The following is a 16,151-nucleotide window of genomic DNA, read 5'->3' as shown; positions in this document are numbered from 1 at the left end:
CCTATCATTTCATATAGATAAATGCTAAGCACTAAATCTAAAACAATAATTAAATCACTTACCAAAAATAACAATATGGTACGGCTAAGCTCACAGGATAGGAGGAGATGGCTGGGAAGAAAGAAGATTGAATGCATTTGTAAGGGTACGATCTGAATCCATGAATAGGGTGTTATTGTTACACGACATGAAATAATTGGGACCGGTTTACACGGTTAATGTTCTGCTCTTATAATCAATAACCAAATAATTTTGGTCCAGGAAATCTTAATACTTAGAGAAGAGGCATTGTTTTTATTTTATTCTAATACTTTTTTATCCTTTTAAAAACATAAATTGTACGGTATCCGTTTTTCTGTACGGTATCTGTTTATTCTAGTAATTTTTTTTTTCTTCTAAAACAATTTGTAGTTTTTTTTCTTTCTTTTCACACTTCATAAATTCAACCTTTGACAGGATTGTAATGTTTGTGATGCTTAACGTTCTATAGGCTATAAGCAAGTATTTTTTTTGTGCCGAAAAAATTAGATGAGTTGAGTTGCGATAACTTAACAGAGTTAAAAGCATACTTTAAAAGAGTCTTACGCAGATAGTGAAAATCGAACCCTAAGACATTGCAGATTAAACAACCATTTTCAACTGATCCAACCTTAATTATGCTATAAGGAAGATGGAACATATCTTTCTTCAAAATTTTGTGTCGCCGTTAGTTTTACAATTTTCCGCAGCGACAATCACCTTTCATAAACACACTAAAATGTACTAGTAGAGTTTCATTCCATATCAATTTTTGCGTTGGCAAATATTTCATAAATTTCTAGAACTTCTTCCGACGAACCATATTTCATTCCATATACTACAGGTTTAATGTTTGAAATGAGATTAGTCTCTATCGTTGTTGAGAAAATTCAACTGAGTCCATATCAACCGGTCATTAACCAGAAGACAAATTCAAAAATTAGCACCAAATTAAGATTCAGCATTGGAATATATTTTTTTTTTAAAGATGTAATGCATTGGAAACTGTAACCACAAAAAGGAAAAGCTTGTTATAATGTTCATTCACATCATTTTTAATTACGATAAGAATTGTCATTTGCCCTAAAAAACACGTAGAGGCCTATAAATATAAACTTTCTGTTGTCATCATCTTAAATTATTAGTGAACCAGACCTACATTTAGCAACCCTTTGAAATCTAATTTTTTTTTATCACTGGCCACCAAATATTTTTCAATGACCTAATTAATTCTGCATGGGCAACATGAAGAAAATGTTAATCAATGACTCTTTTAGCACTGGTCAGTGGTCCCATATATTTTAATAGGTGAATTTGATAGGGTTTGAATGTCTATTGAGTAGATTAGTGAATGCAGTTAAAAAATCTCAAAACAGTTGAGAAACTGCTGAAGTAATTGACATACAAAAATCATGTCTATAAAAAAAAATAGGTGTTGACTTTCACTTAATTTTAACATAAAACAGACGAAATCTCAAAGAAGTGGAGGGAAGTGCTTACCGAAAATGCAGGGGTGGCCTAAGGGTAAGCCAAACCAAGCCCTCACTTTAGGCCTCCGAATTTTGGACTTAGATTAAAGGCTTCACGATAGACAAAAAATATGTATATACATACAAATAAATAAAGGACATACAATAAATAAATTATGCAACTTTATCATGAAGCAAAGATGGTAGACGCGAGACTTTATGATGCTTACAACATGGGTTCAACACTTCCTGATACAGCTTTACAATTAATGCACATTGTTTAGCACTTCCATTTATATTATGCAATACTTTATTTTTCTTTTTAATCGTAATTTTATTTATAAAACCTATGAATTTATATTAATTACTAATTAAAAAAGCCTCTTATTATATTGCGCTTTAGGCCTCAAAATGTGTTGGGCCGGCATTACGAAAATGAAATATGTTTAATAGATACCCAAACACCTAATTGATATCTTGAAAGAATCACAACAATCATTTTTTTCTTCGCATAAATCATTCATTTTGCCCTTTTCCACAACAGAGGAGCGACAAATTCAAACGACACTGTTAGATAAATTTCACCTCTTTCACTTAATTTTTTTTAATTCCTTTCATATTTAGAAGTTCTTCTGATTCTGATTTTTTTTAATGAAGTTTAGCTACAGAAAAAAGTTACATTTTATTTTACTATGACCTATTTTAAAAAGGAGAGTCCAGTCTTCTATTTTACAGGAACAACCCTGGTTATAGATTTATATGCATTTAAGAATTTGTCGTTCATTATTGAACAAACAGGTGACAAAGAAAAGTATAAAGGGCTGAACTGAGTGTATTTTTTTTCCTTCTTATGTATTTTTGTTTTTGAAGGAATGAACAAATAATATTTGTTTCTTTTATATGACACGCAGGTGGTTTTGAAATGGACCCACCTGTTCCCCAATCCGTCTTCACTCTTCATTAATTGTGAATCAAGTTTAGTTGAACTCAATTAAACTTAACCTAATCTTGGGCGTCATATCCTAAACCCAATCTTTTTAATTAGAAATAAAATATTTCCACAACACTACCCCCCATTCCCCACCTTTATTCTCTAGTACTATCTTTACATGATATTGTGTTTTGGTTAGATATTGCATTTAAGGTAACGGTAAAGCCATCTGAAAATGTAATTTCATTCACTTTGATATTTTATTCCTTTAAAAAATTCAATCTTATTCAATCAAGTTTGGTTTGATGTTTTGCACTTCAAACTCATCTGTGTCAAAATTTGATATGAACACATTTTACATAAATTTATTGAAAAATCCTATAAAAAATCATTTAGAAACCTTTTTCCTATAAAAAGTTTTGTGTGATTTTTAATTTTGTAAAGAAATTTAGAGTTTAGATGTGAACACACATACTTTGCATTTAAAGTATCATTTGAATGATTCTTTTTGTGATTGTTCATGTGCAATGCAAGTTGCAAATAATAGACTTGCAATTTGCAAAATATATTCGGTCCAATTTGAACAGTACGAATATTCTTCTATTTCGATTTAATTTCATCATCGTTCAAACTATTACACCTACTCTTGGAGTATTAAATTTATGAATTGTGATGGATCCATAATTAGATTAGATGGAGATGGTCGGTGTCTTTTCTCCATGAATTTTCCAGAGGATCCACAACCCCTTGTATTTAGATGAAGTGTTATTTTCGGTTCTTGAATTTGATTTAAAATTAAAATACGAACATCAATCATATATCTAAGAAATTAATGCTTTTACTTAACCCCGTGTCTGTAGGTGCAAGACTATTCGTTTCATTAGTTTTGTGCATGTGTGTTTGTTGCTTCTACACGTTATTCTCTAATTGATTTTAACAGAAATATAGTCAATTTTTTAAGTAAAGTTTTATCAAACTCATTTGCCATTTAGGTTTAATTACATGATTAATTTTCTACGTATCTTCTTTGTGTATGGATCCGTTTGTTACATAGGAGAATTCTTGATATGTATTTTAGTTTTGATGAATACTGCTAATCCTCTAAGTAAAATTAATTCTTTCAAAATTTATTTACAAAAATATGACATAATATTTCATAATTGGATCCAACCAAACTTCATCAATATCGACGTGTTCAGCTATTTTTAATTTTTTTAACAATTAATTTCCTAAAATTTTCATCAATTCAATACAGATTTATTTTTAAGCAAATAATCCAAAAATGTCGTTCAATACAAATTTTTTTAAGCAAATAATCCAAAAATAATTTATAAACAGAGACAAAATAATTTGTTTTTCTTCTTAAAAAGTGTCATGTAAATAATCTAAGTTATTGAATATCATAATATATTTTTATATAATTAATAACAAACGGTTAATCACTTTTATTTTGTGTGCATACTGCATATTACCATCTTATCAATCATAAATGATATTATTTTTTTGAGAAAGCATAATTTTTTTTTCTTTGAACTATTGTATATATAATCAAAGTTTGACACGATACTTCAGTAGTGGTGGGTATTTCGTTTTTATTTCTTTAAACTGTTAACAAACTGTTGAAACTATTTCCCTAAAAAAAATAATGTTGAAAGTTGAAACTAATAATCTGGATGGATTATAAGGTGGTAGGTGATATGGTGACTTCCAACATATACTATATCGTGGGAGTTCATTCTATACTGACGTATAGTTATTGGACTTGCAATGTTATGTGTTTGGGGTGAAACTATGCATGCATGTAATTATCATCACGTCATAATTTGCAAGCATAGAGACCTGACGAAGTTTTTATGACATTTACTAGAGAAAGACTTAAATTGTGACTTCTTTCTTTTTCTCTAATTATTTTCAAACAACTTTTCTTCTTTGTCCAGCTGGTGTAGATTGTTATAGGAAGGCCAAATAATTTTTGACGCATTTTGAACACTCTTGTGCTGAGACATAAGGTTTTGATGATGAAATCAGATTCACTGCATTCAAGTGGTCAAGGCATTAGTGACCGTCTTATCAAGATTGGACGATCTAGAAAAAAAAAAATATGTAGTTATTATTTTGTAATTCCTAAAATATTGAGCTTTTAATGAGAACCGACTAATTTTTATCGAACGGTCATTGAAGCATAATTGCGTGAATGCTTCATCTTATTGACTGCAGCCGATCATGATATGTTTTTAGGTTTGGATACACTTTAACATGAACCAATTGGCTATGTTTAAGCATCACTTTTGTGTTTGGATTGATGGAAGAGTATGGAGCTGAGCTGAAATGGAATAAATGGAATGAAGCGAATGTTTTATTTCATTATTGTTTGGATATTTTTTAATGTGATAAAGTAATACTTTCATTCCATTGTTTTAAAAATTGACCCAACGGAACTTATTATAAGTTTTTTTATTTCATATTTTCCCTTCTTTAAAAATTACTATTATTATATAAAATGTGTTTTTTTTACAAATGTAAAACATGATATTACTCAAAAATATTCTCCTTCAACACTTGAACCACAAACCCCTAAAAAAACACCAAATTTTATTTAACATGGAGCATCCAAATTTGATTTAACATTCCAATCATATCCTTACCAAAATGTTGTAATTCAAAACTTTGAAGACAAAAAAAAAGTGTAGGGAAAGAGTAAAGATGCAAAACAAATGTAAAACATGGCGTAAGAAGAGACACACACTGCAAACAAAATGTTATGAGATTTTATATGCTGCTAAGATAGTTTACGAGACACACATTGCTAAGATAGTTCTAGCTTCTTTTTTTTTTTTGAAGGAATAGTTCTAGCTGGTTGTTTACAGTTACTGTTGGGAGGGATTATGTGTTTTTTAATCTGGTAATAGAAGAAAAAGAAAGAATCAAACTATATGTTAGCAATAGGTGGATGGTCGGTGCCCGTGGCGAGCGCCGGCACCATGGAGGGGTGGCAGGTCGACGGCGGATGTGACGAGACTTTGCTTTACGGCTTGTGTTTGGACTTTTCTTCGCAAGTTTTGCTATTAAACTTTTTTTTAGAAAACAAAAATATAAAGCTTGGGCATGGGGCATAAACTAATATGCTTGAATTTACGATCAATTTCATCCTTAAATTTTTTAAAATAGCTAAGACGACTTTGAATTTATAAATGTTGATCAATTTCATTCCTCCATTAAGTCTTACATTTAATGGGAATGACGTGTGATGTTAAACGCTGGCGCGTGACATAAAATGCTCATGTAGATTACCAACTCAGATGTCACATATGATAGAATATGCACATACATAAACGAGAGGAAGATTATAATGTTCTGGACGCTTCAGAATGTTCTGTACTAAGATTAAAATGATCTCCACACAGTTACACTTTAGAGAAGAAATTGCATAGCAATGATAAAACTCTTTATCTTTCAATGTGATAGATGTGAGGGATATGAGTGATGTGAGTGATATCAATTACACTTTACATGACTCCGATTTATAGTGATTAGAGTTTCAGAGAGAGATACATGATTGTTTGTTTTAGCGTGAGTTTGTTTGTCGGGAAAACAGATCAACCGCACATTTAACTCAATGCTACAATTTATAGCTTCATGAAATTCACGGCAGAAAAGCCTCGGGACGTGATATTTAGAGTCGAAATATGATGAGTCAATAATTAGTTATTTTAATATAATATTTAAGTCCGTTTTATTTATATTTGAGTTTATTTTATTTAAGTTTATTTCCTTTTTTAGAACTCTTTTACTACAATTGCATATTATTATATTTCAGGAACAAATATTCTAAAGATTCAGTCTTGGAGCAAAAGAAAGGAGAATTGGAGCTGATTCGTGCCAAAAATATAAAAGATCTTATACAAAAATATTTGGTGCAAGGATTGAAGACAAAAATATGAATATCTCATACAAAAATATCATGTGCAAAGAATTTGAAGATCTTGTACAAATATATACAAGAGGCGCGCCCAACTTTAGTCCTTTTGCTGCTTTTGCTTTCCAGACAAACTACCTATTAGTTTATTTCTGATCTAAAAGCTCTTGGTTTCTTGTGGAACATTCTAGTGATGTATTAGCTTAGGTTTTAAGTCGTTATAGACTATAAATAGAGTAGCTAGCTATCATAACAATTCATCTTTTGTTCTTGGAATAAAAGTACATCTTTATTTTATTGTTATTTACTTTTATGCTTTTCCTCTTCTTCTCAATGTCTACGATGAACATAAGTGAGTAGACTTCTTTTGTCTTGGGATTGTTGGATAAGTCTTATGTAACCCTAATCTCTAATCTAAATTCACCGTTTTAACATGAATTAACCATTATCAAGTTGTGGAAACGAAAGTGGAGCTTTGATATTCGAACAAGTGAATTTAGACAGATTGTAAAGGCAGCGAAATAGTCTTTACAATCTTTGAGACGTATAAGTCAGCGAAATAGGTTTGGTTGCTAAATAGACCAAAATCTAATAGTGATCAAGTCAGCGAAATAGGTTTGATTGCTAGAGGAACAAAAGAGAAACTGTCTTTAGAAGTTAGGTCTAACATAAGGTTCTAGGTTTAATAGTTTGGTTTGTGAAAGATTTGTCACCATGATGAACCAATAATCCCAAGACTTTTATTTTTATTTATTTTCTTTTAATTAAAAATCCAAACTTTAATCTCGAACTCTCATCTAATCATTGTTGAAAGTTAATTGAATTCATAACTCCCTGTCGGAACGATACTCATCTTTTTACTACTTCGGTAGAATCGTGCACTTGCGGTTTTATCCCAACAAAATACACATCTAAACAAGTGCTTAATATATGCTAAATTATACAGAAAGTCGTTTAAGTTATTTAATAGGCTTAATTACACTTTTGATCCTCAGATTTTAACCAACTCACGAAACTGATCCTGCCCTTTTCAAATCGAACGAAGCAGTCCCTATACTATCATGTTTCTTGCAATTTTGGTCCTAACCCTCATTTTACCCTCCAAAAACGTTGATATGGCAAAGGAACACTTATGTGGCAGTGCCAACTTAGAAAATGACATTAACATGTCAACAAATAAAAAATTTTAAATCATAAACCATTAAAAAAATTCAGAAATTAGAACAAAAAAAAGAAAATTGAAATCTCTATAAGAACGTTAGAATCCTAATTCCCAAATTTAGGATGCACTCAAATCCTCTTCAATTTCTTCCATATTTTCCTTCTTTCATCCTCGTTATTGAAGAAATTAAAAAGGCTTCAAACACATGAGATATTTCATTAGGGATTGAAGAAATTGAGAAGGCTTAAAAAAATTAGAATTTGCTCCTTCATTTATTTCTTCTGTATCGAAGAAATTGAGAAAGCTTTGAATATGAATGGTAATTTCTTCTTTTGTTTCAGCTAAAGCCACAAGCACGAGATCTATTGAAAGTTCATGGGATTCATCTTCTAAGTTTTTTTGTTTTTTTAGATCTGAAGTTAAATGTTTGGGTTCACATGGGTTAAAATCTTCTTTTAAAATCTATGAGAAATGAAAGATGATGGAGATCGATGGCTGTATTTCAGGAGCTCAATATGTTCAATCGAAAAGAAATAAATGAGTTTTCATTCCGGTGGACATAGAAAACAGGGTTCTGGAAAGTGAAGGATATTAGAGGGAATGCATCATTTTTTTATTTTTTTTTGTCACTCACTTTCTTCGTATGTCAGATCTGAATTTTTCTTTTGTGAGATGGGGATTCTGTAACAATTGTTCATGAATCAATAATATGCTATTGAAATTTTCAGAATTTCTCTTCTTTATTTCCACTTTAGCGTTGTTGTTGGTGAGGAGGAGGAAGATGAAGTTTCTTTATCAGAATGATACTTTTTCGGTGATAAAATTTGGCTTAATTTATTGAGGTTAAAGATAGAGATGAAGAAGATAGAGTTGCTAGTGATGATTATGAGAACATTTGTAAAACTGATTTTGGATATTTATTACTATTTTTTAATTATTGTAATTTAAGTTTTATTTATTTTATAGTTAAATTATAATGTAAAATAATTATTCATTCATTTTCCCAATTAGAAAAATTGATTTGATGAAAATGTTAATGACATTTTCCATGTGGAAATTGCCACATATGAGCAATTTTGACCACATCATTAAAAAAAATGGACACATCAGCGTTTTGGAAGATAAAATGGGGGTTATGATCAAGCGTTTTGGAAGATAAAATGGGGGTTATGACCAAAATTGCAAAAAACATGATAGTATAGGGACTGCTTTGTTCGACTTGAAAAGGGTAGCACCAATTTCGTAAGTTGGTTAAAACCCGAGGACGAAAAGTGTAATTAAGCCTATTTAATATTAGGCTTAATTGCATTTTTGGATCCCTATATTTTCAAAAGTTGCGGTTATGGTCCCCTAACTAATTTAAATACAAAACAACCCTCCTATGTTTTGATTATTTGGCAGTTTTGGACCCCCAGTCCATTAGTGAGGTGCCACGTGTATTATTTAGGGGGCCACGTGGCACCTCACTAATGGACTGGGAGTCCAAAACTGCCAAAAAATCAAAATATAGGGGTTGTTTTGTATTTAAATTAGTTAGGGGGCCATAACCGCAACTTTTGGAAAGATAGGGGTCCAAAAGTGCAATTAAGCCTTAATATTAACACATTAGCTTTATGTTTTTTCATACCAATTAAGTCATTTAAGTTAATCAATAGAAACAAATTGGCCTTTAAACTATTTAATCGAAGCAATTTGAATGATGTTAAATCTTAAATAACTTAAACATAAAGAGAAATGATATTTGTACAACCATTTTCTCACAATTTTTTGACAATTTTCTCTATCATACTTACATTATCCTCTTATTCTCTCTCTATTATTTTTGATTAATAAAAAGAGAGAGAAAAAGAAGTTAACACAAAAATTATCTCATATGGTTGTTCAAATAACACTACTCTTACCTAAAATACTTAGGACTAACTTATTATAGGTAAATAACTTAAAAACATAAGCGGTTTCAAAAATAAACTCAAAATGTAAACGTGTTTTACAGAAGAGAAAGGGAAGTGTTAAAGTGTAATTTAAGCAATCAATTTAGTACATAAATAGTTAGTATCTCCTTAATTAATTTAACCTATAAAATAAATAATCAATTATTGAATCGGTGAAAAAGAAGAATCCCTTGTATTGAAGAAGATTGATTGATGATGCAGCCATACGGAGATGCAGATTCCAATTTGAGGTCCATTGCCGGTCGTGCTGAGGGTTTCGGTCGCCTCGCCATCGGTGGTCTCCACGGTGGTCTCTATTTCGTTACCTCCCTTTCAGGTTTCATTCGATCCTCTTTATAGGAGACATTTTTTGTTTTCATTTTAAATGATGAAATGCTAGCTAGTTAGATGCTTTTTATGGAATTAATAATGAAAAGCGTTACGTTAGGATGTAGAATTTTCAATGAGTTTCGTGTGTTTGGCATTGGCATTCAGATGATGGTCCTGGTTCTCTTCGCGAAGGATGTCGTAGAAAGGAGCCGCTATGGATTGTTTTTGAAGTTTCCGGTACAATTAATCTTTCATCATACCTGAGTGTGTCCTCTCATAAGACAATAGATGGAAGAGGTCAGAGGATTAAATTGACTGGGAAAGGCTTAAGGCTGAAAGAATGTGATAACATAATTGTATGCAACCTTGAGTTTGAGGGGGGCAGAGGTCATGATGTTGATGGGATTCAAATCAAACCTAATTCTAGGAATATTTGGATTGACCGTTGCAGCCTCCGAGATTATGATGACGGCCTTATAGACATCACAAGACAAAGCACAGATATCACTATATCTAGGTTGCTTCGTTTTCTCCGTTTTAAAAATTGAACTACATTAATGATTTAATGAAATGTGTTTTTTTATTAATGAGATTATTTGTTTTTACACCAGATGTTATTTTGCACAACATGACAAGACCATGCTAATTGGAGCTGACCCAACACATGTTGGTGATAGATGCATCCGGGTGACGATTCACCATTGTTTTTTTGATGGAACACGGCAAAGACACCCTCGTGTTAGATTTGGAAAAGTTCATCTGTACAACAATTACACCAGAAACTGGGGAATATATGCAGTTTGTGCTAGTGTTGAGTCCCAGGTGATTGTGCTGCTATCGTCCCTTGCATTCTAATTTATATGCAGCAATTGTGTAGATAACTGATATCTCTAAAATGATTTTACAGATATACTCCCAATGCAACATATATGAGGCAGGAGATAAGAAAAAGACTTTTGAATTTTATACGGAGAAGGTAAAATACATTTGCCTTTTTCCATGTTTGCTGTTTTATCGTTGTTAGTCAGGGTTCTGTCATATTCTCAAATTCACTCCATTTTAGCCTATTTTCGCATTTAAACCCAAGGCTGGCTTAAGGGCGAGGCAATTACTTGTTAGTTTTCTTAAAGCAAAAATGCCACGCCTGTTGGAAAAGACCCAAGCTAAAGTACACTCTGGTATTTATAAAGCAAAAATAACACACATGCTTTCAAAAAAAGACCCGCAATAACTTGTTTTAGCCTCACTCGCTCTTGGGCCAACTCTAAACATAAATACTTACCCTGCAAAGGGTGTTGGAACATTGATCTTTCTTTTACTTCCCATTTAGCATCTCAATCTGTGTCACGAATATTTTTCTTATTTATATATTCTGATGTCAAGATATGTGAAGAATTTATAGATATTACTTGAAATGATCAATTTTGTGTTAGTATTTTGCAAATATTGTGAATGATATGAAGGGCTCCTAAAATTTGTCCATATAAATAGTTAGTTTATACTCTATAGTCCAGTCATATTTGACTGCAACCAACAACTGTTGATACCCCTTATGGTTACTAATTGGTGTGACAAAATTGGTTGTTTAGGCGGCAGACAAAGAAGAGCAGAAGTCCGGCTTCATAACATCTGAAGGAGATATGTTTCTGAATGGTGCTCAACCATTATGCTTGCCAATAGAATCTAAAGGAGAATCCATGTTCCATCCTAGTGAATATTACCCAACTTGGACAATGGAAGCAGCTACACATTCTCTTAGAGAGGTTGCCCAGTTTTGTACAGGTTGGCAGTCTATTTGTAGGCCAGATGGCCAATAGACCATAATGTATGAAGTCGAGTGTAAGAGGTTTTATTTTTGGAAGATACTGTATCTAACATGATTATTTTATACTGTTTAAATTTCATCATAATGTTGTATTATTATTTATCAAGATATTACGACCTTTGTCCCTGAATATCTTTTGAGGATTTTTCTTGTTCATTTTTATAGGCCTCTATTCGTATTTTCATTTGCATTAAAAAAAAGTATTGCTAGAATATAGGTTTTTTCCCTCTTATCTTTTTACTCAATTTATTGTGTTACTTTTTTATTTTATTACAAAGAGGGTTAAACAACCCGGAGAAAGACATACTACACTGAAATTAGACAGGTGATAGATATTTCATTACATCAGCTCACAACAAATGAGCGAAGTGAGTCGGATAAGACTCAAAATCTACTTTCACCATTCAAGGAACAACCATAGTTTGCTAACACATCAACACACTGGTTAGCTTCACACAAAGAGTGTTTAACAACAACCTCCCACTCCAAATCAATCATGCGACAAATCTTCTCAACTAATGACCTACCAGTAGGATTACCACTTCCATTTTTAATAAGAAAATTAGAAATCATTATTAGTCTATTTTTAGATCAACCGCCTGAAATCCGAACGTTCTAACATACTTCAAACCTTATAAAAAAAATCAACTTTAGAGAAACCACCAAACCATTCACGATCACTACCCTTAATAATACCACCACATCTTGCTCATCCGTTCTGTCTTCAAGAGCCATCAATGTACAACTGAACCCATCCCTCCGCCAAAGTTTTCCAACCAATTAACACTATTTCTTGAGGAGTGGAAACAATCCTGCTATACGCTTTTTAGCATGATAATCGCAAACACACTTGCTGCACTGGAAAAACTGGACGAGTAAAATCATCTACATGAGTCTGTTTATTTAGCCAATGCAACAAATAATGACAAGCCACTGCCCATTCATCTTTCCTAATCACTTAAGATTCCAGCCAACGTTTCTATTCATTAAAATCTATCCATTCCTTTAATTTCCCCATAGAAAATTATCTCTAGCACTAAAATGTACCACATTCAACCAAAGTGGAATAAATGATAATACAACGAAATAAACCTGTTTGTGAGTAAGTCTTAAGGAAATTGCTTCTGCTGATTTTCAATGACGTGTCATGCATCACACGGTTTTTTTTCAATAAAAAAAAGTACATTGGAAGAAAAAACTTCAAAACAATCTTTTAAGCAAAATAACATGGCTTCTAGGGTGAGGGCTTCGACAAGTCCCTCACCAATGGATCATGATTAACAACTGAGTCGTTAGACTAAGTAAATATGATTTCAATAGGCAGTACCACATCAGATTGCACGTTCACCCACTCTCTTTCTCTCAAAAATTTACATTCTCTCAACTCTCATTTCTCTCCCAATACAACAATGGCAGCCACCTCGCACAAAGTATACTTTTCGTTTGCCGCTACCATAAGCCTAAGGAAATTCTAAGATCAGAGTAACTTCAAACAACCTAATCATAATGGTCAATGTTGTAGTTCAATACAAAAAGAAGATGAACACCTCTCTTAGTCAGCAGTTCTGACTTAGATTTCGCCTTCCATCGACTCAGGTTTAGGTTCCCTTTTCGTTCATTACGCATAACAATATCAAGAAGAATCAATGTACGACATTAGGTAGAGACCAAAGACGCAACATTAATTAATTCAAAACAAGTTTATCAACCTACAAAGATGAAGTACTTTTTTAAATTCTAAGTAGAACTAATGATTCTAACGGTTCTAACTCATTGTTCGCCGTGAACCACTTAGTAGCTGGTTCACCTAAGACAACACCATTATATGCTTAATTAGACAGTTTCTTAATTATGCAAATTGGTTACTCTATTTCAATAGGAAGTCTCGATAGAATTATAAACAATTTAGTTTGGAATTATAACATTGGCATACAATGCAGAAAGCTAGAAATTTAAATCACTTGAAGCAACTGAAGCTGGTTGCAAAATCGACATGAAAAACAGACCTAGAACCTTGATAAGTGGTTTACCAAGACAGCATCGATAATCAATTCAAACATTTTCTTGCAAACAATACTGTTTGAGACTAATCCCCAAATTTGTGCAATAACATATACTGCAGGAAATAAAAACTACATTCTTCATGCAATAACATATACTTCAGAAAATAAAAACTAGATTCTTCATAAATACCTAGTCTTGGTTCCTTTGTTAGCGGTTTTAAATGCTTTTTAAAAAAGTTCTGCACTTCCCTTTAAGTGAGATCGACCATATTATACCCCAAGCAAATTAGAAAATAATGATAAATAAATGGAAAGCTTAGAGTATTAATCCAAGTTTAAACATTGAAGAGACTAACAATCCGCAATGAGTATGGTTCCTTAAGGACAAACTAACAAAATGCAAAAACCCTAGTAGCTTCAGGAAGGAAACCACGAGTCTGATAAAGAAAAACAGAATAAAGAAAATACAGGGGTAGAAATTCAAAACTTGTCAACAATTATGCCTTGATAGCATATTTCCTCATTGGGAAATATGTCTCCTTTTTCTTCTCCCTCTCGGTCTTCAACGAAGACTGCATGAACAAGTAAAACATATCATAAGTAACAATCCAAACATACTGTTCTGCTTGAATATGTAATCATTACACAAGAAAATTTCAGTTTGTATATATAGGAAGAGATTGACAAACAAGCAAAGAACTAAACTAACAGATATAAATTGCACATATGCAGAGTTAGTTTTCCAACCGCAGAGAAAAAGGTTACAAGGAAAGACTAAACTCATGTAAGATTGAATATCCTAAGACAAATCAGGTTGAAAACAACCAATGGTGTAAAAGGCTATAACGGCATCTAACAATAAACCAATCTGCTGTATTTTCCATTATTCCTCTCTATTTATTATCTCCTAAAAAAACAGAAAATTGTACAGCAACCTGGTCGTGTAGTGAATTTCATGTAAAAATGGATTTTGACGTTTAATTTTATGCTTTAAGGTACTACTGATTATTACTGGATTTTGACATTCAAAGATAACATTTAATGGTGTAGGTTGACTTGAAATCCTTTGATTTTAGAAAGAAAACTAAGCACTGTCAAATTCAATAATCCTTCTCCCTACACCTGCAGGATCTATATCATTTGGAATAAGGAACAAGAAGCACCTCGTTATTTAAGATTTCATTCATTCATACTCCTAAATAGTAGTCTCTCTTCGATTATTATGTACCAAACAATGATAACAAATCATAAAATATCATTAAAATAGCCAAGAATCCAGAAATGAAAGCAGTAGCTTGGAATTTCATCTGGGGGCCAGTAATTTCTTAGTAACAACTAAATCAACAGAGGTAATTAGCCACAATTCAGTCATACAGTTGATAAGTATGTTTTATACACCTATTTAAGACAACTATTTAACACTGTATTTTACAAACACTGTAATTGAATGTATTTCAGACAGGACAAAATCAAATTACTCTAAAGCATCGTATTAGAGATCTCATTAAAACTAATATAACACCAATTGATGGTCACAATAAAACATGAAGGAAAAAAAAAGAAATCCATTGATGCAGTCAAAAGCAAGTATGAATAAAAGGGTTTAATACCTGGTGCTTGGTGAGCCTTCTGCGAATGGCCCTGGTCTTCTTTGGGCGAAGATCAAGTGGCAAATACTTCTTGTTCTTGTATACTTCCCTCAAAGCAGCCTTCTGCTTCTGAGAAATCACTGTCAACACCTGAGCAATCGACAACCTCACCACCTTACTGAAAAACCCAAATAAAATATTCAAAAACAACACATCAATCATTAACACAAACACCTTACAGTCACAAAACAAAAACAAAAACAAACCATTATAATCTCATCATAGCAGCAATTCAAACAGAACAATAAAGATTGGATTTTTACATTTTGGAGAGCTTGTTGGGTGCACCACCAGTGACCTTAGCAACTCGGAGCAAAGAAAGTTCAGCTTTGAGATCTTTGAGCTGAGCCAACAGATCAGTTTTGTTTTTCTGCCTCAACTCATGAACCTTGACTGCAAATCAAAACAAATTAGTGAAATTGATTATGAGAAATAGTTTTGATTTGAGAAATTAGTGTTTTAAGAAATTTACCCATTGTTGAATTCTTCTGCGACTGCGTGTAAACCCTACCTTGCTACAAAATGAGAGGAGATGGATGATAAATATCGAAACTTTTGGGTTTGTTTTCAAATGGGCCTTATTATGGGCTTTACTAACAAAATTACTACTGGTTGAAACTCGTTTTCCTTTTGAATCAAACCAATTTGATTAGCAAACTTATTATGGTTTGATTTTAAAAGTTTAAGGGTAAACACTATGGTTTTTATTGTTCTATTAAAAGAAGTACTTATATATCCTACAATGAGAAAAATAAATGTTAAAATTAAAAAATTCATGAATAAAATATTATTTTTAAAGAAAATAGTAGTAATATTGTGTCAAATAAACAAAATATGTAATTGGTTGGTAATTGTCTCAATTGATCAATTTTGAATGAGGTGAATGTGATACATGAACTAATAGAGATCGGGTTTGA

General features: G+C 32.1%; 2 protein-coding genes across 3 annotated transcripts; one reads left to right on the top strand and one right to left on the bottom strand.

The window, feature by feature from the left end:
• Window positions 1-9,485: 9,485 nt before the first annotated feature.
• On the top strand, window positions 9,486-11,738 carry LOC25485739 (putative pectate lyase 21). Of its 2 annotated transcripts, none has more exons than XM_024772912.2 (5): window positions 9,486-9,764; window positions 9,923-10,274; window positions 10,369-10,585; window positions 10,665-10,733; window positions 11,347-11,738. In XM_024772912.2, the coding sequence occupies exons 1-5, from the start codon at window positions 9,641-9,643 to the stop codon at window positions 11,572-11,574; spliced, it is 990 nt and encodes a 329-aa protein (XP_024628680.1). In that variant the 5' UTR covers window positions 9,486-9,640; the 3' UTR covers window positions 11,575-11,738. The 2 variants fall into 2 exon arrangements, with proteins under 2 accessions (XP_024628680.1, XP_013470471.1); XM_013615017.3 differs by having other exon boundaries at window positions 9,488-9,764; window positions 10,369-10,579; window positions 11,347-11,714.
• A 2,141-nt stretch (window positions 11,739-13,879) lies between these two features.
• Window positions 13,880-15,856, bottom strand: LOC25485738 (60S ribosomal protein L35). The gene is made up of 4 exons (XM_013615016.3): window positions 15,707-15,856; window positions 15,498-15,627; window positions 15,196-15,352; window positions 13,880-14,157 (listed from the first exon to the last, which is right to left on the bottom strand). Exons 1-4 carry the CDS (start codon window positions 15,708-15,710, stop codon window positions 14,083-14,085), a joined length of 366 nt encoding a protein of 121 aa, XP_013470470.1. The 5' UTR covers window positions 15,711-15,856; the 3' UTR covers window positions 13,880-14,082.
• Between the last annotated feature and the right edge of the window lie 295 nt (window positions 15,857-16,151).

Source organism: Medicago truncatula, chromosome 1, assembly GCF_003473485.1.
Source record: "Medicago truncatula cultivar Jemalong A17 chromosome 1, MtrunA17r5.0-ANR, whole genome shotgun sequence".
Classification (NCBI taxonomy): domain Eukaryota; kingdom Viridiplantae; phylum Streptophyta; class Magnoliopsida; order Fabales; family Fabaceae; genus Medicago; species Medicago truncatula.
Note: the sequence above shows the minus strand (reverse complement) of the source record. Positions and strands in the feature narration are given on the sequence as shown.

Bases quoted from the DNA above. Each gene is read 5' to 3' on its own strand.
- LOC25485739 (XM_024772912.2), top strand. From the start codon at position 9,641: ATGATGCAGCCATACGGAGATGCAGATTCCAATTTGAGGTCCATTGCC. The intron at 9,765-9,922 runs GTTTCATTCGAT...ATTGGCATTCAG, and splicing joins TTTCGTTACCTCCCTTTCAG to ATGATGGTCCTGGTTCTCTT. The intron at 10,586-10,664 runs GTGCTGCTATCG...ATGATTTTACAG, and splicing joins GTGTTGAGTCCCAGGTGATT to ATATACTCCCAATGCAACAT.
- LOC25485738 (XM_013615016.3), bottom strand. The intron at 15,353-15,497 runs GTAAAAATCCAA...TGGGTTTTTCAG, and splicing joins CCCAACAAGCTCTCCAAAAT to TAAGGTGGTGAGGTTGTCGA. The intron at 14,158-15,195 runs GTATTAAACCCT...TTGTTCATGCAG, and splicing joins GAAGGCTCACCAAGCACCAG to TCTTCGTTGAAGACCGAGAG.